Raw genomic sequence first — 25060 nt, forward strand, 5'->3', positions numbered from 1 at the left:
CTCCGCCCGGCCAACCCACAAAATGACGAGAAAACAAATCCTTGCTGAAGCAACTACTTTGTAGAGCGGTTTGTTATATGCACAATACATCACTGGTACCACTGGGTATTAAATGAAGTGAAAGTTTATTAACCAGGAAAAGCAGGCATCATCAGCTGAAAAATGGATGTTGGGCGCAAACCGTAGGTAGCACGGGACCACCTCATCTGACAAAATGTGCCTGCATGCGGACACACAGACAAAAAGATCTAGGATACACATACTAAGTAATAACAGCGATATAGAATGAGGTAAACTCCCAGTAGTGAAAAGGTTTTATTTTTGCTTTCCCATATTTTCCATACACATATATGTGCTTTTATAGTAATAAATAGTTTTAAAAATATATATATATATATATTTTAAAAAGGCCTATAATATTTACTTCAGACAAAAAGGTCAGCTGGGCGGGCATCTGGGTGGCTCAGCTGGTTAAGCATCTGGCTTCGGCCCAGGTCATGATCTCACGGTTCACAAGCCCACGCCGGGCTCCCTGCTGTGTCAGTGCTGAGCCCACTTTGGATCCTCCATTCCACCCCCCCATCACTGCCCCTTCCCCACTCATGTGCTTTCTCTCTCTCTCTCAAAAATAATAAATTTAAAAAAAAAAAAAAAAAAAAAAAGGTCAGCTAGGTCCCTGAAGAGCTCAACATGAAAATTCTTGCTATCTCTAATCTATAAACTTAACAGATAGTTATGGGCTGAACTGTGTCCTCCCTGCCTGCCCTAAATTAATATATTGAAGCCCTAACCCCCACTACCTCAGAACGTGACTATATTTGGGGACAGGGTCTTCAAAGGTAATTAAATGACTAAAATGAGGCATTCAGGGTGGGCCCTAATCTAATCAGACTCGTATCCTTATAAGAGGACTATTGAACACATAAAGCACCATCGGGTGTGATGCACAGAGAGGGGACTGTTGGAAGAGGCAGCAAGAGGACGGCCATCTGCCAGTCATGGAGAGAGGCCTGGAACAGACTTTCCTTATGGCCCTCAGAGGAAACCAACCCTACCGGCACCTTGATCTGGGACTCAACACCTTGATCTGGATCACAACAGTGAGGAAAACAGACGTCTGTTGTTTCAGCCCCCTGTCTGTGGTATTTTGTTACAGCAGCTCAAACGGACTAAGATGAGGACTAAGTGTATAGCACAACATTTGGAAAACTGGCCTAGTGTGCATTCTAAGCATTGCAAACTGAACCATAAAAACAGTTGATAATAAAGCCTTGCTCAAAGATTCTGCAAAGTTTCGATTTTAAAGCCGAAAAAACAACTATTAACATGCACAATGAGAAATTATGTTAAATACATCAACACAGAGAGGAAGTAGAGGGCATGCGTTCCAAAGGTACTGCCTCACTCATGATGGAGCCAGCGTGCTATTCTAGTCCACATTCTACTCCTGAGATGGCTTGAGAAACAGGTTTTCTTGTTTTCTTCTGTATTTATTTATGGGCCACTAACAAAGAGCAAAATTAATGGAGAACCAACAGCTAAAAACAATACTATTAAAGACTATTGTTTTGTTTTGCTTTGTTTTTAAATGTTTATTTTTGAGAAAGACAGAGTGCAAGCGGGGGAGGGGCAGAGAGACAGGGAGACACAGAATTGGAAGCAGGCTCCAGGCTCCGAGCTGTCAGCACAGAGCCCAACATGGGGCTCAAACCCACGAACTGCGAGATCGTGACCTGAGCCGAAGTCAGAGACTTAACCAACAGAGCCACCCCAGGCACCCCAAGACTATTGTTTTTTAATCAAATACAAAATCGTCCATTCATCTACTTCTAAATTAAAAACATGATTTACCAAACTACACTATTTACGATAAACAGTAAAAGAAAAGACCGAGTCCAGTTATGGTGCGAGAACAGGAAGAAGAGGAGCGGAAGAGAAAAGCTGCTCTGCGGTGGTGCAGAGTCTGGGAGTGTGACTGCTTTGCCACTTCAGGCTCACACTACTTACATGAACTTAGGCGCATGATTTCACTTTGATGAGCCGGCTCTTTATCAGGAGAGAAGCTTAAACAAGATAATTACTTCTCAAGCAGTGTTCATGGACTTCCTAAAGCTTCCCTGGAGATTCTTGTAGGGTGGGTATAGAAATAAACTGGCAGGACTTAGTGCCCTTGGGCTTAGATTCAAGCAGGGGTACTCATTTCTATTTGTTTTCCATTTGAATGTTTGCGTCGTCACTTGAGGGAAGAGTTCTCCTGCCATAAGTGTTCAAAATCATTGTACGAAAGCGCTCTGTGCCATATACCTGGGATACTCCGGGAATACATATTTAACAATCAGTAAGTAACAAAGCTGAGCAGGTAGACCCAGGAGGCAGAAAGAAGAGCCAAATGATAACTGACTTGCAGGAACACCGGGTAGATGATGATGGTAACAGGGGACCCTGACAGGGCAAGGGAGAGTGTGACCTCTACGTATACAAGATTTAGGACTGTTAGTTGACGGTAAGCATTCCAAACTGAGCCTGAAGTGTAACTTCATGACTCAAAAAGTGAATGCAACTTTAGGCGTCATTGATAAAAGTATAATTTCCAAAATAAAGGCATTCGACAAAATCGTCAAATATATATTTAAGAACCTACCTGTCTGTACTACCAATAATCAAAGAGTATAGGCAGCACTGTTTGGCGGACTTTGAAATGAGTCAGACCCGAGTTCCAATCTTCATTCTCAAGTTTACACAAGATATGTAACTTCAGGAGATACAGCTTCTAGAACCATCAACATCACTAATGAGGGGACTCTAGCGGCACTGTCGTGAAGGGCTAGTGATCACCACGGATAATACTTGGCACGTAGCATGGTGCAGGCACACCACTCACACTCAAGAAATAGGTGACGCTTACAGAGCACGATGTGGACTTCTATCTCCTCTAACCCTCAGAACAGTTCGAGAACCAGGGGAGCACAGCACATAAATGCAAATTATCACAAGGGTGGGACTGAAGTGGAACAGATGAAATAGTCAATGAGGACAGAGTACAGCATCACCATTTATCATTAGGAGGAACAGAAAACGCTACGGCTTTCCCGCGAGGCAATCTGGCAACGTGTAACAGAGGACATTTCCAAAGTTCATACATGATGGGCCAACTCTGTTTGGGAAAGGAAAGGATTCAGAAAGTGTCTGTGGGTAGAAATGAGAGTGCCCCCATTGACTGGCTGGTGAGCATCTCCTTTAAATGCAGATTTTTCACCAAAAAAGCAAAGCATCTCCAAGAATAGAAGTCTCCCTTTTATCTTTTTCCCCAATTACCAGTTTCCACAAATATCCCTTTTTCAGCCCGAACATGGAAAGCTCCTGAGAACTCCTGAGGCAGAAACTGTGGCCCATGTCACCGTTCCAGTCCTCACATTTGAGTGGAAGCACAATGCCCAGGGAAGCAGACCCCCCTAATGACTCAAGTATTCCTTAAGACCAATAAAGGATTGTGGAATAGAAGTATATAAACCCCTTCAGGGTGGGAGGTCCCAAATCCCGAACAACTCATGGTGTTCAAGGAACTGCCGTCACAGAAAGAATGAGAGTCAAAACGTTTCATTTCTTCTAAGTCTGAAGGAGGCGGTCCTTTGAGTTCATTGTGACTCGAGACCCAAGGGAAAAAGTGTTCTGGTAAAAAGAACAACTGACAACCGAGGGCCAATGGACACTTACCTAAAATGAGATGAAGTTTGGTTTCTGTCTGGAAAGCATAGTGCAACGTCACCAAAAATGCTGACTGCCTGATGTGCTCCAGGACTTGCCGCTCTGTCCTTGTGTGCTCTGTGGTTTTGGCCTTTTGAACTATTGTTGCCTTTTTCAGTACTTTCATGGCATACAGCTTTCCAGTATCGTGACCACTGATTTTACGAACCAGAAATACTTTTCCATAAGCTGAAAATGAAAAGAAAAAAGAAAAAGAATGAAAATACTACACAGAACGGTAATCTATTGGCAGGTGAAAGTTACGAGATGCACGACAAACTTTCCTTGATGAAAAAGTACCTTTATTGCGGTTTCAAATAAAACAGCTTTGACAGATTTCTTTCGTTGTAGGCCAAATATATTTCTAGGTCTAAACCTTGGTATTTACATATTTCACCACTGCTGACAGCGTTATGTTTTCACTCTTTTACTGGTATTTTCTCCTCAATATTTTTAGCTGTAGGGAACTAGCTGCTATTATGGTCAATTAACCACAATCTGATTCTGGAAAAACTAGGACATTTTAGACATCAGATAAAATCTTCAGGTTTTGCTGTTGATGTAAACAAATGAAAACAGTTCTTAAGAATCTCATACACATATAAACCTAGCACCTCGACTATCCCTCTATATTTAATAAAAAAACTAAAGAAACGTAAGCTGACATTATATAAACAGAAGAGATCTTCAGACTTAGAAAACACTAAAACACCTTAACTTGTAAGCATCCTGACAGAAAAGCCCCTTTACATCTTTGGGCAGTAATTCATGGCTCAGTAGGTCAACCTCAAAAAATTTTCCCTAAGGGCTCAGTTGGACAAATCCTGTGTGTGGTGCCACTCCCCCAGATGGAGGAACTGGGGCCGAATGCGCAGGTATCTGCATTTATTTCCCTAGAGAAAGGCGAAGAGGGCAGGAAGGGGTAGGAGGAGGAGGGTGAAGGAAAGGCAGACAAAAACACTGTTAAGAGGGAAGGGGTAGGTCCCCAATGCATCTTCACAGTGTATTAAAATTCTCTTTCCTTTGAAACACCTCCTGGGTGGGTAAGCCCAGTCCCACTTTTGAAGTTCAGCACTTTATTTATTTTCAGAGAGAAAGAGCACAAGCAGGGGAAGAGCAGAGAGAGAGGGAGAGAGAGGGAGAGAGAGGGAGAGAGAGAGAGAGGAGAGAGAGAGAGAGAGAGAGAGAGAGAGAATCCCAAGCGGGATCCGTACCATCAGAGCAGAGCCCAATGCAGGGCTTGAACTCACCGACCGTGAGATCACGATGTGAGCTGAGGTAAAGAGTCGGACACGTGACCGACAGTGCCACCCAGGCGCCCCAAGTTTGATACTTCCATCAGACCGTTCTGGAGTTAGTCTGAGTTCTGACCCAGACCTTCCCTCCAGGGCCTCCCTGCACCCTGCCCACACCTCTACGGTATTTAGCCCATAATTCTGTTCTGATCCACTCACTAGTGTGAGAGCGCTTAAAGGGAGGGGCTCCTGAATACTCCACGTTGTTCAGGTCAGTCCTTCGAGAAGTAAATTAGTACCAACACATGACAGACGTATGCATATGGATTGGTGAAAGGCTGGAATGCTCCTGAGGAGGACGCTTCCTAAGGAACTTGCTTATGCCAGGCTCTGTGCTGAACACATTCCACACGGGTTCACTTAATCCTCGGAACAGCTAGTGAAGGTGGTACTTTTAGTGACTGCATGTTACAGATAAGAAACGGGTTCCAGGACCGTAAGGAACTGGCCAAAAGACGTGGGTAAGCGGTGGCAGAATGGATACAAACTTCAGGGACCACGCTTTGGGCTGAAAATGAATTTAAGAGATGATTCTTCACGAATACTAGAAATCGGATGCCCTGGTTTTAGTAAAATCACTATCATATCATACTGAACACATTCTGGAATACAGAGAAAGTGCATAAAGGGTTTGTGTCCTACCCCATTGTAAATAAAATGATCACAGACTGAGATTTTAGTGAGGTAGAGGTGAACAAAAAAAACAAAATGACAACTTTCCGAAGCTAACAAATTAACCTAAAGTATAAAAATGAAAAAAGCTCATCTATTCCAGAAGCCCTGCCAGGAAGCTGGAAAATATTCTGATGAAGCGTGCTATATCTTCCACAGAGTCAGCCATGACAGAAAGTCGGGAGAAAGTCAAGTCCTCTACAAGTATGGGGCTTTTGTGTTCCCTACACACACAGCACCCACCCAGACACCCCCCCCCCCCCCCCCCCGTTCTCTGAGACTCCCATCTCCAGAATGCTCCGGTCCTTAGAAATTATGTGTGCTGTCCAACAAAGCAAATCTTCCCAAGACATCACTGAAAGATGGCTGTTCAGCTTATAGCTAGCTAGTCTTTCAGCCTAAGTGTTGACCGTGTGGCTGACAGACGGCAGGGTGTTAGCACTTAACATCTGAGTACTTGCCGGGCACTGTAGAGGTATATTAACTCATTCAATTCCTACATCATCCCTGTAAGTAAGGGAGAAGGATTACCACACTGAGAAACTGAAGCATCGAAGACCATGCTTGCCCACCTGGCCCTGCGTCCCACACACTTAGCTCTGCTCCATCTGCCTCCCTTCAGTGGACGACCTCACAGGCAAATAAATAGGGAGTGAGACATTAAACAGAAGTCGCAATAGAAGTAAGGTGGTTTTTTGGTGTGATGGACACGGGGCCATTAACTTTTATGAGGAGAAAGTCTTGCAAAGTAGCCTATTTTATTGATGGGGAGAAGGGATGGAAATATTAGAAAATGTTCCTTTTATCGAGTGGACACAGACCTTTTTTATAATATTTATCTGTTGGTCCTTCTATACCCTCTGGACTTACAAAAAGAGTATTACCCTTCCCTGTACGATCATTTTTTAAATACTTAAAAACACTACCATGCCATCTCACCTATGCAAAATGTCCTTATTCCCTAAGCCAAACTTAAAGTAAATGATTTTGAGACTTCTCACCACTAGGAGGTTCCACTGACGTACTCTGTGAGTTACAAATATTTTTTCTTTGATTTCTTTCCTATTACTTTAACTCTTAAAAAATTTTTTAAAAAATGTTTATTTTTGAGTGAGAGAGAGAGAGAGAGCAAGGGAGGGGCAGAGAGAGGAAGACACAGAATCCAAAGTAGGCTCCAGGCTCGGAGCTGTCAGCACGGAGCCCAACACGGGGCTCAAACCCATGAACCGTGAGATCATGACCTGAGCTGAAGTCGGATGCTCAACCGACTGAGCCACCCAGGTGCCCCTCTTTCCTATTACTTTAAAACTATGTCCTATTATATTGGGAAGCCTGGGTGGCTCAGTCGGTTAAGCGTCTGACTTTGGCTCAGCTCATGATCCCATGGTCGGTGAGTTTGAGCCCTGTATCAGGCTCTGTGCTGACAGCTGGGAGCCTGGAGCCTGCTTCAGATTCTGTGCCTCCCTCTCTCTCTCTGCCCCTCCCTCACTCATGCTCTGTCTCTCTCTGTCTCTAAAAAATGAATAAATGTTAAGAAATTAAAAAAAAATGTCCTATTATGCTAAATATGAGGTAGCACAGGATGCTAATGTATGTGGTCAAATAATATAAAATCATCCTGCTGCTACATTATATACTGTCAAATAGTAAACAGTCATCCACCTTACCATGTGATGAGATCCAGAAGCTTACCAATAACATAAGCTAAAGACTGCATATATCCTGCCAATACAATTATTTTCCCTATCAGAAAGCGTCAGGGAAAAGAAAGAAGGATAAAGCTTACAAATCTTCTGTTTTTACTTTTATAGTTGCCACGATTAACTAAGGCTACAGTACTTTTATCACATAGTAAGTGCCAAAGGTGTTTATGTCAACAAAATTCAACAAGTGCCTTACAACATTCCACACAACAAACATTTCAGACAAGTAGGATCCTAGGAGTAGGGTGGTCTAACTAAAACATAGTTGTGTCCAAACAGCCTTGTTTTTGAAGCACCCATAAGGCTGCTTGTCACACTGCAGAGGGGAAGAAAACCCAGTCGCTACGCCCTCCCTGGGTAAACTGGGTTGCAGATGAGTAGAGAGAGAGAAAGTAAAGCAGCCCTTCTAGTGAACAGCACCATCCACTCCAGAACCACCTACATGCATTCCAGTATCTGAAGAGGGGACACGAAAAGTGGAGTTGATGGAAGTATTGTATCCTTTTAGTTCGTAACCAGATGAATGACTGCTTGCCTTCTAGTGCAGCCAACAACTAACTGGCTTTCATTCGGTAAGTGGTGTGCCGACCTCGTTAAAGAATTCCTATTCCGAAAGCATCGTCTGGAACCTGCAAAGGCTACCAATGCTGACAACCCTCCTGGCCATAAAAAATGAACAGTACTTCCTGCTCAGATGGAGCCCCTAAAATGGATGTTTGGCCACACATCCGGATTTGCTGCTTAGGTAGAGACTAAGCTTCCTGCTTCAGCATGACTCTAATTTTCACATGGACACGCAATGGTTTCAAAGGCTTTATGAGCAATCCTCACGGAAGTCCTGTGTACTGCCGTGAATCTTATCAATTTCATTAGCATCAGCGCCTCTTCAAGATACTCTGTCAAGAAATGTGAGAAAAAGAGGGCACGGAGTTCACTGGGTTTCCAGAGGACCAGTCTAACGGCGCTTGACGGAGAGGTAGAGGTTCTACTTCTTTTGAGACTGAAGGAAAGTCAATTCTAAGAATGCATGACAAGAAGGATTAGTTCCTGACTTTAGCTTGATAGACATCTGGGACCAAATGAAGGAAGTAAACCCTTCAATTCTAGGCCCAACAGACGCCATTTTGGGTTCTGCTTAAGACCGGAGTGCTCTTCAAGCAGCCATTTCAGAGGAGAGAACTGGATCAAGACACATAAGTAAACTTCCCCACAAAGCTGGAGAAAGAACTCCACAGCTGGGAGGAAACCAGCTCCCTTATGAAGGTTACTTCTGTTCAAAGTGAAATGCGGATTTAGAATTCTATCCTCGCTGACACAGACAGCACAGTGCTGGCAAACCTTGTTGACAACGATCTCAATAGCTTGAGGATAAAGCAAGTAATATAAAATGAACTAAAACCAAGCACCACGGGGAAATGTCTAGTTCCTTGGAGTACGTCTCAGTTTGCTTTTCCAAGTGTGGGAATCTTACTCCACTTGCCACAATTAGTATTATCAATCAGGTGTTTAGTGCTTGTTGTCATAATAAAGAAAAGTTAAAACTGACTGACGGTTTGAAAACAAGATGACATTCATGCTGCCATATCAAAAGCCACCACACAATTTCAACTACATTTTCAGGCTAAACAAAAGCAGCCTTCTTGCTGAAATTTATTTTGAGCATAACTGAACCGATCTTTTTGCTTTATTTGTAAAATGTGAATTCATTAAAAAGTTTTAGGAAGTAGCATCTAATCTCATGATAATGAGATCACAATTTGTTAAAAAATATTTTTACAGTCTGTAAAAGCAATCACTTTACAATGCCATATAATTAAACGCATGCAAAATGTGCATATGTTTACATGCATTATTCTGGAGGAAGAGTTAGTTAGGAGCCATTGTTCTAGAAGGTCTCTGGTTTATTTACTTAATTGCAGTCCTCACCTAGGACATGCCGCTCTCACTGGGACCCAAATGGCTCAAGCACTGTGAGATCACTGCTTCCCAATTTTTACTAATGCTATTGAAAACTGTGTGCCTTGTACACACTGCTTATCAGTTACGCCACACTTTGGGTTCATACCAAACTCCTAGCAGAAACTGCTGTACTTGAACCATGGCTTTTAAAAAACTGCATGGCAGAAATTGTTAGCGACTTCCACTTGGACCAGGAATACGCCCCCCTTTTCCTCTGTACAACACACTGCTGCACACTGACTGCCTAGGACGGGTTCACCCATGCGTTTCTGTCTCCACGTAGCTCAGCTGTCTGCTTCACACCAACTCGTGGATACTCACTCGTGGCCTCACCCATTTACTCCTGTTATTGTTATTATATAATTTAACTACATGTTACATAAACCACTGAAATGTAAATGTGAAAGAAAAATGAGGTTGAATACTTTGGAAGAACTGGATAGAAGCAAGACACTTAAAAAAAAAAAAAACTGCTGAAAAGCTAGGTGTGGGTGGAACACTATAAAAGGCTTGGGGGAAAACTGTGGAAATCTAGAAGGATTCTGGACTCAGAGTACTTCAAATGCTGCTGGTTCCCACTCTGCTTTGAAGAATCCGAAACTTAATTTTAGATGATGCACTACAAGCATCACTACAAGTGATTTATACAAAATAAACTATTGTTTAAGAAATTATTCTCGGGGCGGCTGGGTGGCTCAATTAAGTGTCTGACTCTTGGTTTCACGTCAGGTCATGATCTTGCGGTCTGTGAGTTCAAGTCCCACATGGGACTCTGCACTGACAGCGTGGAGCCTGCTTGGGATTCTCTCTCTTTCCCTCTGCCCCTCCCCTGCTCGTGCTCTCTTTCTCTCTCTCTCTCAAAATAAATAAACTTTAGAAAAAAGTTTAAAAAAAAATTATTCTCAAAGAAAAGGTCCCATGCCTACATCCAAAGACTGGCAAGTGGGGGTGCCTGACTGGCTCAATCTGTAGAGCATCTGACTCTTGATCTCAGGGTGGTGAGTTCAAGCCCCAAGCCCCTACTTAACAAACAACCACAAAGACTGGCCTCACTGGCAGATGAATATATATTTATCTATTTTAAGTGAAATTAATATGTTCAAAGCACATATTTATATATACCCTTTTAAAGTGATTTTCCACTTTAACCGTTTTTTTTTGATTAACAAGTACCAGTCATGTCATTATGAGAGAGGATCTTGTTCATTACTGTTGGAACCCAAGAAGTCTCTCCTCCTTCCAGATTATTGGAATCTCCTTAAAGGGTGACTCAGCCATCAACCACACTATGGCCCCAGCTTGCTTTCATCCTCAACCTGGCAAGCACAGCTTTTGTGGTACCATCTAAATTGTTGATAAAAAATATAACCCTTCTGGCTCAAATCAGTTGAGGTCCAATTGCCCTTAAGATAAGGAGAATACTTAATATAATTAAATTATCTGGCGTCCACCTCCCTCTTTCCCCCTTCTGTCTCATTTAGCAGACTCTTTCAGACCTCCAGCCTTTTCTGACTTCTCCGACTAGCACAGTTCCTCAAATTTTATGCTCTCATAACACCATGCATTCTTTGTCACAGAAATGATCAGAAACATGATTTTTCACTGATCTGTGTGACTGCTTCACTGTCCACTTCCACAGGACTGGAAATTCCACGAAATCATACACTGTGATTTGACTCCTTGTATCATCAGCAAGTAACTGGAGACTCGATGCTAAGTGCGTGAAAAAAAAGAACAAACAAGCTAGGAAACAGGAGCAGACCAAAGAAAGAGCTCCGTAGCGTATAGCCAAATACCCTCTTCTCGGCTGATAATTTTGCTCTAAAGTTGAAACTGAGTCTTTAACAAAAGAAACCAGTAATGCAGACCGGTGGTACCGAGCTACCCCCAGCCAACTCTTTCCCTCGGAGGAAGGAACAATCAGCTTTCGTGAAGCAATTCCTTTTAATTTGGGTATTAAATTTGATTCCTGGCAACATTCCCTGGTGAAAGTGAACTCAGGAAACTTAGGAACCACCATTCTAGAGCAGGAAAATGTCTTAACATAGTCCACTTATGGCCACTGCGTTATGATCTGCCACAATCACTGAAGAACGAATCACAATGCCTGGCCACATCCCTTTCTCAGATATAATTTAATGTGGGGAAAAATTTCTGTCTTTCCACATGTGATATGTCCTGGCACTGACCAGCAGGCCACCTGCCTTCCCTTCCTCCTTCCCCTGTACAACTTCACTGACCCCAAGACAACATTGTCAGGAATGGAACCAAACAAGAAATACACCCATGGAATTCTGAATTTCATTTGTCCTGCCCTTGGAAACGAGATCCCTGTCAATAGGCGAGTGGAACGTACGTGGTGAGTAATGCCAGAGTGGTGTGTATGAAGCCCCAGAAAACCCACCATCATCCATGTCAGAGAAATAGCTCCATTTCATTGTTCTTACAGCACAATTAGCCACAAAAACACACACTCACGAGTCCAACCGACTAACCATAATTTGGTACTTCTAAAAGATCCATCTAAAACATCTAATTAGACCTTAGCATCAAAAAGAAACATTATTGTCCAAAAGACAATGTTTTTCCAATAATATTGACACATCTTCTGTCAAAGATGCTGTTCTCATGATATCATTTAATGTTCATGATATAGGAACCATTTGATAACTTCAGCACTTGTTAAGTCTCTCTAGGCCGGTTTTTGGGGGCACCTGGTGGCTCAGTCGGTTAAGCATCGACTCTTGATCTCATGGTTCATGGGATCAAGCCCTACATCGGGTTCTGCACTGATGGCATGGAGTCTGCTTGGGATTCTCTCTCTCCTTCTCTGTCCTTTCCCTGCTTGTGTGCGCTCTCTCTCTCTCAAAATAAATAAATAAATAAATAAATAAATAAATAAATAAATAAACAAACAAACAAACAAACTTCAAAAAAAAAAAAAAAGGGCTCTTTAGACTGTTTTTTTCCAAACAGTGGGCAGTGGTACCAATTAGTGGGTCTAAACAGCATTTAAAAAAAAATAAGATAAACAAATACACTAAAAGTGTTTCATGAAACCCGTGCTTCCTCTTTATAAATGCATGCCCATGTGTATGTATATATGGATGTAAACAAATCTGAGCACATGGGAGGGGAAAAGAGAGGGGAGTACAGAGCAGCAGCTAAACACAAAGACTCTGCCAGATTGCCTGAGGCTGAACCCTACATATGGTATTTAGTAACTGTATGACCTTGGGTAGAACAGTTAAGATCACAGTGTCTCAATTTCCACATTAGGGAGAGTAATAGTTTCTACATCTTACTTTCTGTTCCAGGGATTAAATAAATTAATGTAAGCATCCTGGCAGATAACAAACACTACAGAAGTATTAGTGGAAGAAAAGTGTGTGTGTGTGTGTGTGTGTGTGTGTGTGTGTGTATACAGACATAACATAAATACACATACTGAGTTGCAATATAAAAATGTGCTTATTTCGTCCTATGGGAAATAGCCAAAACAGCTTGAAAGTCACTGTTCTAAGTAAATTTATATGCCTTTCCTTTAAAAAAAAAATTATGTAAGCCACAGAATTTTCCCTTTTATCCCTACCTCCTAATAACCTCAGAGTTAAATTTAAGACTCAATTATAATGCCTATCTCACCCCGGATGTCTGTAAAATCTATTTCACTTTCCTTTTATCTGGCTTTCACTTTTTTTTTTTTAAGGTTCTCTCTTTTTTATCTTGAAAATGCCCTTAAATCTCTTTTTGAAAGAAGGTAAATTTCAAAACATATTTAAAATAAATGCACTTGACTTTATATATTTATCAAACAAGCATTGATTCCTAAATTCCTTTATACAACAGATATCTTAACTGTACACTAAATTCCAAATATTAAAAAATACATACCTATAAAATGAAATATTTCAAATTTTAAAAGAAAAAATGTCTGAAGAAAAAAATTTTAAAGAAATACAATTTTTAGAGAGATAAAATTGTTAGAGGAAAAAAAAGGAGAATCTGAGCCATTTCATATAACTATTTTGTAAAAATTGGCCACTGCTTTGATTTGTAAAATCAAAAACACCCCAAATGTATCAAATTAATTAAGGCAGACTAAAATATTCTTCTAAGATATAAGGAAAAGCTATGAACCCCAAACACGATTAAATAAATAGATGCTGTAAGTAAACAAAAGAGGCACAGTAAAAGCGTATGAAATCATAAGCAGTGATTTTTATAAAAGACACTGAGGTAGGCCATTTGTTTGGGGCATAAACATTTATATCCTTCTGAAGATATGTAATACAGAGGATCTGGATGAGACATAATAAAAGTGCCAGCATTCTAGATTTAATCCAGTTGTAGTTTTTAAACTAAAAACACGGCCATTTGACCCATTTGCTTAACTACGTCAATGGTCAGAAACAGTTGTACAGCTGAATCAGGAACACAAAACAGTACATTTTCTTATGGATGGTGATAGCGTCTAAAAAAGACTTAACATGTACAAAGGTTGAAAATAAAAATAGTCACAGGAATAACTATCTATGGCTACCATTTGTGCATACTGCATTAGCTTGAGTAACTAAAGACTAATTGTGTAAAATTTTCTAGATCAGCACTTTGTAAGTTTCAGAGAAAGCACTAAGACACTACATGCATGAAGCCAGCTCATAACTGCATATATGTAAGTGGGTGTGGCCAACTCCTGCCTATCTCCACATGAGTGACCCATTACATCACAGGCGCCATATCTTATCCCTGGTGCCAAATGACTTGAAAACCAAAGATTCTGGTCCAGCAGGAAAGAAGAAAAAGCTACAAAGGAAACCATGCCCAACTGTGAGGTCTAGACTTGGAAATGATTGCCCATGAATATGATTGTCAGAGAATCTTACTAAAAGAAACATCCACAAGAACAAGGAAGTAAGAACAACCATTACTTGAAGCACATTCATAAATCATTCCCTTTATACCTCAACAAACAAGCTGTCTGCTTAGCTACACAGTTATGTCTTATTGGCCAGTGTTACATACCATCTGTAGTAGAAGTGAAGGGTGCTCTGCCAGTGACACTTGGACAGGCTGATATACCCATACACCAGAGCTGCTGATAATCCACAGCTGCCTCCTTCTCAGGAGAAAGGCCTAAGGTAGACAGTGATTCCCTAACCCGTCCCAACCCAAGCAGCCTACAGCCAGTGACTAACATAGGTGCAAAAGGCCTGCCTCCTTACTTTTGCTCCAAAACTTCCCATGAGTCCAGGCTGAATCTAGACCCGAGCTTAGACCACATGCTGCTTGGGCTCTTCCCCTGCTCCTTCTGCTTCCCTCACTCTCTCCTGAGAGCATTCCTGCAATTAATCACATGCACCTAAATCCCTGTCCTGGCCTCTGCTTCTTTTTTTTTTTTTTTTTTTTTTTTTAATTTTTTTTTTCAACGTTTTTTATTTATTTTTGGGACAGAGAGAGACAGAGCATGAACAGGGGAGGGGCAGAGAGAGAGGGAGACACAGAATCGGAAACAGGCTCCAGGCTCCGAGCCATCAGCCCAGAGCCTGACGCGGGGCTCGAACTCACGGGCCGCGAGATCGTGACCTGGCTGAAGTCGGACGCTTCTGGCCTCTGCTTCTAGCTGACATGACCTACGACAGCATCAGTAATAAGTTGTATCATGTCAATGTCAACCAACATCTTCCTATGGAATCATTTTATGATCATGGCATAAATCATTACAAACATTGAACCTCTAAGGCTTCCATAAACACTGTAGGTTTACACTGAAGCATAAGGTACAGTGGATATATACAGATGCAGAATTATAAACTTTTTTGAATAACAATTTTGACAATTCATGAATACATGCTTGGAAAAGTACTATTTTAATAGGGATATTTTCCAAACACTTAAGGGAATAAAATGACAAATGATGACTAAGTCAGCATACTTTATAAAATAGTCTTTTACATGATTCAACCAAAGTTTTATTCCCCTTTATCCTATCACCAAAAAGTAGCTGTCTTTAAGTTGCCTAGTGTAATTTCTAGCACCCTCTAGTGGCAAATTACCCAAGAGAAATAGAAATCTGTCTCATTTAATAAAGAAAATGTGCTTCTGATAACGCTGAAGTATAAATTAAAAAAAAAAAAAAAAAGGCTGTCCCATCAAGGATGATTTTCATAGAGTCTGGGAAAATGAGTAAAGAACACCAGAGTCACCATTTCAAGGATGGCACTTAAGATTGGGGTAAGCAACCAAAAGATGGTCTCTCTACTGGATAAGTAAGTATTTCCATGCAACAGCTTGCAAGATCTGCTATTGATTAGATGACCCCCCCCCCAAAAAAAAAAATCAACACAATAAGGAAAAAGTTATCTTCTCATAAGGGCACCAGGGGCTGAGGTAGGCACAAATGATAGTTGCCCACTAGACATTCCTAGAGGTAAGGCATTTTGAATTTCTGTACTTTGCCAGTACTCATTCTAAGGTTTCATAAGCTCAGGAATAATTCTATATTAAATGACTACATTAAATGCCTAGATCCTTATTATTCAATTTGCAGATTTGTATGTAATCTATCATTTTTTTTAATACTGCCTACTCTAAGCCCAGCACCCAAAACAGTACTTGCCTCTTGATAAACACATGTAAATGAGTGAATCCCAAGAGCAATGGGAATGAACTGAAAGTTTATTTTTAGTGTTTGAGAAAGAGAGAGAGCGTGAGTACGAGCTGGGGAGGGGCAAAGAGAGAGGAAGAAAGAGAATCCCAGGCAGGCCCCATGCTGTCAGCACAGAGTCCAATGCAGGGCTCCATCCCACAGACCGTGATATCATGACTTGAGTCGAAATCAAGTCAAATGCTTATTAGTCAACTCAGCCACCTAGGTGCCCCTGAACTGAAAGTTTCAAATAGAGAAGTGGCATGTCCAATTTTGCACTTAAGAAGGATCACTCTGGCTGTGGAGTGGATAATGGACCAGAAGAACCAGCCTGAAACCTGGACGATCTTTGGTGGCTCTATTCCTCTCTTGCTGGACATATTTTAGGCTGTACCATAAAATATTTGTTAAAAAATGACACATATCACGCTCATGTGAGACCTCGCTAATGCATTATATTATCTCTTTTAAGAAGCTGGGCTTCTTTCTCTTTTAGTTACATAACTAGCTGAAGTTTATACAGCAGTTACTATGTGTCAGGCACTCTAAATGTTTTATTACTCATTTTCTGCATATTTAAGTATAAGATCGCCAACCTAAAATAAAAGGGTGTTCAGAACCTAAAATGTCTGTATAGTTAAAAGAAGAAAGCAGAATAAGAAACACAATCCTTTCATTTGATATGTTATTTTTAAGGTAATAGACAAATCAACTTCTTAGAAATGTTCATCAAATTTCAACTACCAATATCTCATTTATGAAGCAGTTTTTCATTTGTTAGACTTTTCTTATTAGAAATATAACTTCCGTTGAAATTACTCCCAGATATGCTAACATATCTATATGAAAAAACTAATTATCCTTATGAAGAAGTCCCAAATAATTTTGTTTTTCAAATTTAGGACATAGCTTTACAGTGGAGTTTCCTATTCAATAAACAACCACAACTGATGGTTATCCAGCAACTGGCACTTCGTATCCATTATTTCATTAATCTTATAACGACACTGTGAGATGGGTATTATTGACTTATGCCAATAGGGACTTAGGCTCTCAGAGTTCAAGTGATTTACCCAGGGAACACAAGTAGGTAATGAAAACATCAAGATTCAAGCCTGAAGTTGCTATGTCATCCTGGATACGAAGTACTTCACAGTTGTGAATGCACTAAAACTGGAAGAGGAAATCAACTCGGGGGCACCCTTTGTGGTCACATGGCAAACTTTATCTAACTTTTGGGGAGGCGTAAGGACAAAAGATCTCCAAAGTACAGGATCATGTATGATGAATAAAGAAAATTCAAGGAGAATACTAAAGTTTTTTTTTTAGCTAAAACCATCATGCTCCATTCCATTAAGCATTAGAAGTACTAAGAATGTACACAATGGGTATGCTTAAAGCCTTTCTTCACCTCTACCTGGGCACATGTCTCAGAGAAAGCAAATGGTTAAAAGTAAAGCAGCAGAAAAGGTAAGGAGAGAAATGAAAACAGAATCAGTATTCGCACAAACAATCTAAAATTTCATCATGAAACAAAATACAGTTGATCCTTGAACATGGGTTTGAACTACACAGGTCCACTTACACATTAATTTTTTAAAAATAAATACAGTACAATACCGTAAATGTATTTTCTCTTCCTTACGATTTTCCTAATATTTTCTTTTCTCGTGCTTTATTGTTAAATGCACAGTATATAATGCATATAACACACAAAATATGTGTTGATCAGTTATTTATATTATCAGTAAGGTTCCCAGTCAACAGGAGGGTAGTTAAGTTTTTGGTGGGCCAAAAGTTATGCACGGATTTTCAACTAGGCAGGGGGTTGGTGCCCCTAACTGCCACACTGGTCAAGAGTCAAGTATAATTCTAAAAGATGAACCAAAGCTATTTCCTGGACTTGGAGGTATCAATCTCAAGAATCATGCTAGAGACAAGAGCATGAATTATATACTCATTAGACCATTATCATCTCACACTGTTGTGAGCTATGGAGATGGGGCAGGGCTACAGAGTTGGACAGATGTATGAAAATGATCTTAAGAGCTTACAATCTAGAAGGAAAATAGCAGAAAAGAAGGAAAATTCAGAGAACCACTCAGTGCTGTGTTCTCTGCAAAGGAATTTCAGCACCCCAATTCAGAGAAGGAAGGGATCTAGGCAGGATTTGGACGGGCAGAAGAGAAAAGGAGCACTAGGATTATGGGAAAAAAGATAAGGCAGAGCATCAGAATATGGGAAAGTATGCCTAAATGTAGGGGAGTAAAACAAAAGTAACCAGATTAGAAAGTAGGTGGAATATCAGGGTAACTGGACAAAAAAGACAGGAGAAAACAAAGCTAAGTCTGAAAACAAGGCAAAAGGATTTGGATTTGAATTAATTAACTGGGGGAGGGGGAGGCACTATAAATTCTGAAATAGGAGAAAAGCGCAGTAATGTTGAATTTTAATGAGGATGCATACCATTTATAACAGAATATAAGTAAAATGCATAACACAGAAGAGAGAACTTGCAGAAAAGCAGACCAGTTAAGAAAACCCTAGCAACAATCCATGTACAAGGTAATATCTATCAGTGATGGCACAAGGAACAGAAAAGGTCAATCCAAGGGTCATTTCGAAGGAAAAATTATAAGACTTTGTAAGAAATAAGAAATAAAAAGTAGAGAAAAATCAAAAATTACTTCCAAGTGTCTATCTTAGGAAACTGATCGACAGACTAGTGATAGACCAACAGGAACAAGATAGCTGGAAAGAGAAATAAATCAACACTCTGAGTGAAAGAGAGGTTTTGAAACGAATATTACATGCATTTAAGTATGAGATCAAAAAGCAAATCTTTGATATTTTAATATTCCACAAAGTCTTCAAGATATTGGGTGAATAGCATTTTACATAGTTCAAAACACATAAAAATTAATTCATCAGAAGAATTTTCAGTTTCACTTCCAAAGAAAACCTGGCTTGACACATAAAGACATCTGATGAGGCTTTTCTATTATTCTAGGTGGTGTTGGAAAAAAATTATCTTAAAAAGGTAATGAAACTGAAAGATTAGTGGTGAAATTTTTGAATAAAAATTGAGATTTTATTATATTCATAAGAAAAGTTTCCACCTACTCCATTTAGTCATCAAAAATGTGATTTTAAATACAGAAATACCTACAAATGACACCTTAGTTATTCCGTCTTCTCCTAAGAGAAGTAAGAGTATAATTGGTAATATGGCAACGAAAAAGCATGAAATGAAAATGCCCAAGTAAAACGTTCTTGATAAACTCATTCCTCACCTTTGTAGAGTTATCTTAAGGACCTGGAATCATACCACTCAAAAAGCTGAAGCAGGTAATGCGACAAAGTATTAACTGTGTTGAAAGAAAATATACCCCAGGTTTGATTTCGATAAATTCGCTATTAAAAATTTCACACGGGTGAAACTGGCCTATAATTTTCCTTCCTCATATTCTCTTTGTGGTTTTTGAAATCAAAGCCATACCGCATCCAATGAACTGGAAAAAAAGAATCCCACTCTTCTATCCTCTGAAAGAGTTTGTGGAAGATGAGAATTATCTATGTGTTGAATGCTTGGCAGAACTCATTCTTAAAACTCTATCAACTATTGTCCTGGCAGAAAGTTTTTGCTTACTAATTTCCTTAACAATTACAGAATATTAAGGTTGACTGGTCTTTTTTAATCAGTTTGGAAATTTACACACTGCAAGATTTATGCGCATGTTAAAGTTTGCGGAATACTACCTCAGAACACTAACTCCTATCACCTCCCAAACTGTATGCTATTTTTGTCCAGTGATTCAGTTTTCTTTTTTTAACCCCACAATTTCAACATTACAGCTATGGTTGTTTAGATTTTCTTTAGATCCAATCCTTTTTGCATCTCGGAAACTCTCCTGAGATTACTTTCCTTTTTCCCTACAACTAGGTCTTTTAGAAATTCTTTTAGTGAGGACGTGTTGGTGGAAAACACACTCAGCTTTTGTATGTCTGAAAATGTCTATTTCGCCCTCGCTTCTGAAAAATAGTTTTGTTGGGTATACAATTCTAAACGGACTTATTTTCTCCGGGCATTCTGCAGATATTTGTGTACTCTCCCTTGGTTTTCATGGTAGCTGTTGAAAAGTCATCTGTTTATCTGATCATTGTTCCTTCATAAATAAGTCTTTTCTCTCTGGCTGCTTTTAGGGTATTTCTCTGGTGCTCATCACTTTCTCTATGATGTATTCATGTGAGAATTTCTATATACTTGTCTGCTTGGAATTTGTTGTTTCTTCAACCTGTGAATTCACATGTTTAATCAATCTTAGTAAATTCTCAGCTAGGATTTCTGATCAGACAACCTTGTACCTTCTCTCTGTCCTCCATGTCTTAATCTCTCTTTTACAGTGTCTTTTTTTTTAAATTTTTATTTATTTCTGCGAGAGGACAAGCAGGGGAGGGGCAGAGAGAGGGGTACAGAAGATCCGAAGTGGGCTCCCCACTGACCGGCTGACGGGCTGACAGCAGCAAGCCTGATGCAGGGCTCAAACTCACTAACCAGCTCGTGGCCTGAGCTGAAGTCAGACACTCAACCAACTGAGCCACCCAGGTGCCCCTTAATCTCTCTTTTATAAATGCCATCTCATTTTCCTCCATTTTATATTCTGCACATTTTCCTCAAATCCATCTCTCAATATGTTAATTCTCTTTAGCTACATCTCATCTGCTAGTAAACCAACTACTGAGTTTATAATCTGAATTACTTTTTCAACTTCTAGAACTACTATTGGTTCTCTTTCAAATCTGTCCATTTTGTAGCATGCTTTTTTTCCTTAATATTACCATCAAAGCTCTGTTTAATTTTAAAGACCATATCAACATTTATATCATATTTCAGACCTAATAATTCCAATAGTCTCTACAGGTCTAATTTTGCTATTTGTTGTTTCCACGTCTTTCACTCATGGAGACTTGCTTCTTGGATGTTGTGATCATTGACAATTAAGACCATGTCTGTAAAACTTTCTTCGATACTTCTTTATGGTCTAGGTAACAGTTTATTCTTTCAAAGAGGATTTACATTTGCTTTTCCTAGGCACCTGGGAATACTACCAACTCAGTACGACTGTAAACTAAATTCCTACCTATTTTTTGTTCTTTGGAATTACACAAATGTGTACAAATTCAAGCCGCAAACCCGCATGATGCCTGGCTTATATTGTGAATGCTCAGGGAACGCTTTTATTTATTTATTTTTTCCCTTCACCCAGAGCCAATGCTGAGGCAGAAAAATTTCCTCTGCACCTCCCTTTGCATACTGGATTTTTTTTTTTTTTCTTATTTAGTGGTTTGCTAAGCAGTAGCCTTTTCTACCTCTCGGGAGTCTTAGATGATGTCCCTCATACCAGGCATGGAAATGCTAAGTCCAAAGAACCTGCTCACAATCTACTGGTACATTTCCCCAGAATAACCTTTGCCTTCAAGGGGCTTATTTATTCTCTAGATTCCTGTTCTGTTTTCCTTTTGGATTCCAAGGATTTTTCTTCTTCTTACAAGCTGACCTATACTATTTAGTAGACTTTCTTTAGAGGTTTTTATCCAGCACTTCAGGGGTTTAAAAATGAGGAAGATTTTCCAAGATATGCAAGCTGTCATCTTATCAGAAAGAGAACATAAACTGCCTTTCTATTTCTACTTATGTATTTGGAATATACTGCCAAATATAAAATTGACAGATCAAGGAACAGAATTAGTTTCATGGTTTTTGTTACATGTTATAAAATTCAGCGATGAAAATTAATTAATATTACATGTTAATAGTGGCTTGAGGAGATCTGTAGTTTCTATGCCTATTTTGCTTCAGAGAGGTTATCCACTAATATTAAATAAAAGTTTTTTGGCTTTGACCATATCTGGAATAAAACATGATCTTATGCTGATTTTCATAACTTATTTTCTAAAAGACCAGCTGCAAGTGTTGATAAGGTTGTGGAGATATTGAAACCCTCATACACTGCTGGTGGGAATATAAAATGGTGGGAATGTAAAATGATGTGGCCATTTTAGAAAACAGTCTAGTAGTCCCTCAAGAAATTAAACATAGAATTATCACATGGAATAGCAATCCACTGCTATGTACCCAAGAGAAATTAAAACACATGTTCACACAAAAACTTATACATGAATGCTCACAGCAGCATTGTTCATAATAGCCAAAAGGCAGAAACAATCCAAAAACCCCACTGACGGATGAATGGATAAACAAAATGTGGTATATCCATATAGAGGGATATTATTAAGCCATGGAAAGGAAAGAAATACTGATGCATGCTACCACATGGATGAATCTATAAAACATTATGCTAACTATAAGAAGCCAGACACAAAAGACCACAAATTATATGATTCAATTACATGAAATATCCAGAACAGGCAAATATAATGTATAGAAAGTAGGTCAGTGGTTGTTTAGGGCTGGGAGGATGGCAAGCTTGGGAAGTAATACACAAAGGGTTCATCGTTTCTTTCTGAGGTAAGGAAAATGTTCTAAGACTGGCTGGGGGGATGGTTGCACAGCTCTGTAAATATACTAAAACCACTGACTTGTACACTTTAAATGGATGGACTATATGGCATGTGATTATATTGCAGTAAAGCTATTAGAATAAAAAACATGCAGATAAAACAAATTCTGTGGCTATAACATAAATTGACCTGAAAAAGCCTTTGACAAAATGCCACAAACTATTTCTAAGGAAATTCAGTCACAGTCAAGAAGTTGTGACCCTTCTTCTTCTTCGAGGAGATACTGCCTTTGAAAGAGGAAACAAATGTTAAGAATAAAAGACATTATTTTGATATTTTGCATGATTTCTTAATGATATGGTAGGGTGAGGCTAGTTTGTTTCAAAAATACATCTTTACAAATGATCTGATGGAGAGAATGCACAGTAAACTCTCCCAAGTTGACAATTATACTAAACTCTTCCTGACAATAAAATATTTAGCTGATGAAAATAAATTATAGGGCTTATGCACTGGCAGCTGTAAAGGCTGGCTCTATACAATATGCTGAACTACTCAGGAAAATCATGAAAATTTATATGGCAAGGCCCTAGGCATGACAGCTCAATACCGAATGACCTAAAGACAAATTGCATACGTGGTATGCGAGGGCAGTGGCTGGGACTGATCCTGGAAGCCCAGGAGAAAGGACTTTTCTCCTGCTAAAAGCCTCGGCACTTAGGAATCTATGGGCAGGTGCCTTCCTGCGGACAACGGCAGGTAAGAGGCTGGGAATCTAGGAAGGCATACAGGCCCCTGAGAGTGTGAAGCTAAACTTTAGTGGAGAAGAAAAATAGTCTGTTTTCTGAGGCTCTCCCTCCCCTTCCAGGAAAGAGACAATAGGGCCTGTTGAGACTGCAAAAATAAAGAATTAAAATCCTCCTTTTCATCCCTACCTTAAAGATGGAAAATGAGAGTCCCAAGTTCTCACAGCAGCATACCTACAGAGCAACACATCCCAGAGAGAGAGCTGAAGAGACCAGGTGCGTTCCTGGCAAGACCAGCTGTGTGGGCTGACTTGCCCACAGTCAGCCGACTGTGGGCCGACTGCAGAATGACAATGTGGGATGCTCTGCTCATGAAGTACTTAGAATCTCAGGACAGTGAAAGCAGAGCATTAAACCTAACATGGGGCTCTTCTGAGTGTGGGGGTCTCTGCAACTGCACAGGCTGTACGTCCAAGAGGCCCTGACTCTTGAGCAGCAAGAATGGCAGCAGCAAAAATCCAGGAGGCACAGAAATGTATAAGGCAGAAAACCAAGATCGTCCAAAATCCTACCACCTGAGACAACCACTGTTATCATTTTGGTGATTTTCCACAGAATTTTCTATATTCATATATACTGCTGACCCTTCAACAACAGAGGTTTGAACTGCATGAGTCCACTTATACATGTAATTTTTTTTTTGATAAATACAGTGTAGTACTGCAAATATATTTTCTATTTCTTATGATTTTCTTAATAACATTTCCTTTTCTCTAGCTTTCTTAATTGCAAGAATACAGCATATAATACATATACAAACTATGTGTTAATCAACTGTTTATGCTATCAGTAAGGCTTCTCATCAACAGTAGACTGTATTAGTAGTTAAGCTTTGGGGGAACCAAAAGTTACCCACAGATTTCCAACAGTGCAGGGGTTGGCACCGGTAACCCCCTGCATTGTTCAAGGGTCAAGTGCACATGTAGACATTGATTCATACAGAAATGGTATGTTGCACACTCTCGTCTGTAGCCTTTTTTTAAGCTTATTAATAAGCTTCTTACATTATGGAGAATTTTCAAAAATGTTAAAAACACATCATTTCAATCTTATTGTCTAAATTACAAAACATAAAGATCCCTGTTCAATTTAACCAAACTCAAACCTAACTTTTGTTAGGTTTCTGAAGGGTCTTGGGTTTTTCGTTACTAACAATGATGACCAGTGGATATGAATAAAATGGAGTGAGGAGTGAATGAGTTAATCAGCATAAAGTATTTCACAGAATACTTGGCAAGTAACAAGCTCTCTATAAATTTTAGGGATTTTAGTATTGTGTCCTATGTAAAGACTGAACTAATTTACATTCCCAACAGCAGGGTAAAAGAAATTGGTTTTCCTAAATCCCTGCCAATTCTTCCAAATTTTTCCTTTTGTATTTTTTCTATGAATCGTTTGTTTGTGCTCTTTGACAGTTCTCCCACTGGATTCCTTACGCTTTTAAAATTTTAACTGATTTCTGTATTGGAGATATCAATCCTTTGTCATAGGAGTAACAAATGCTTTTTTAAGACTTACCTCCAGTTCCTAGGACCTTGAGGAGCTCAAAATTTTCAATCCCCACCTTCTCTGCATGTCCTGTTAAATTAGCTAAAAAAAGAAAGAGAAAAAAGAAATAATTAAGAGGGTCAGGAACAGGAGGGGGCCCTTGGGGGCTTCTGAAATACCAGCAATATTTTACTACTTGACTTGGGTAGTTAAGCCAGGGTT

At 39.7% G+C, this 25060-nt stretch overlaps 1 protein-coding gene across 9 annotated transcripts in view; it reads right to left on the reverse strand.

Moving 5' to 3' along the window:
- Window positions 1–25060, reverse strand: part of RPS6KA5 (ribosomal protein S6 kinase A5) — a 181446-nt gene that overhangs the window by 107132 nt on the left and 49254 nt on the right. For 8 of the 9 annotated variants that reach the window (XR_008417293.1, XR_002083628.2, XR_002083627.2 and 5 more), the window contains 2 exons: window positions 24869–24940; window positions 3715–3933 (listed from right to left, as the gene is read on the reverse strand). Coding sequence is in view for 5 of the 9 variants with exons in the window: in XM_019462028.2 (XP_019317573.1) it covers window positions 3715–3933; window positions 24869–24940 (291 nt within the window). In the remaining 4 variants the exon portion in view is untranslated. Of the gene's footprint in view, window positions 1–3714; window positions 3934–24868; window positions 24941–25060 lie in introns of those variants that run through there. The other variant, XM_019462034.2, reaches the window with a different exon arrangement.

Source organism: Panthera pardus, unplaced genomic scaffold, assembly GCF_024362965.1.
Source record: "Panthera pardus isolate Hobbes unplaced genomic scaffold, ASM2436296v1 HiC_scaffold_24, whole genome shotgun sequence".
Lineage (NCBI taxonomy): Eukaryota > Metazoa > Chordata > Mammalia > Carnivora > Felidae > Panthera > Panthera pardus.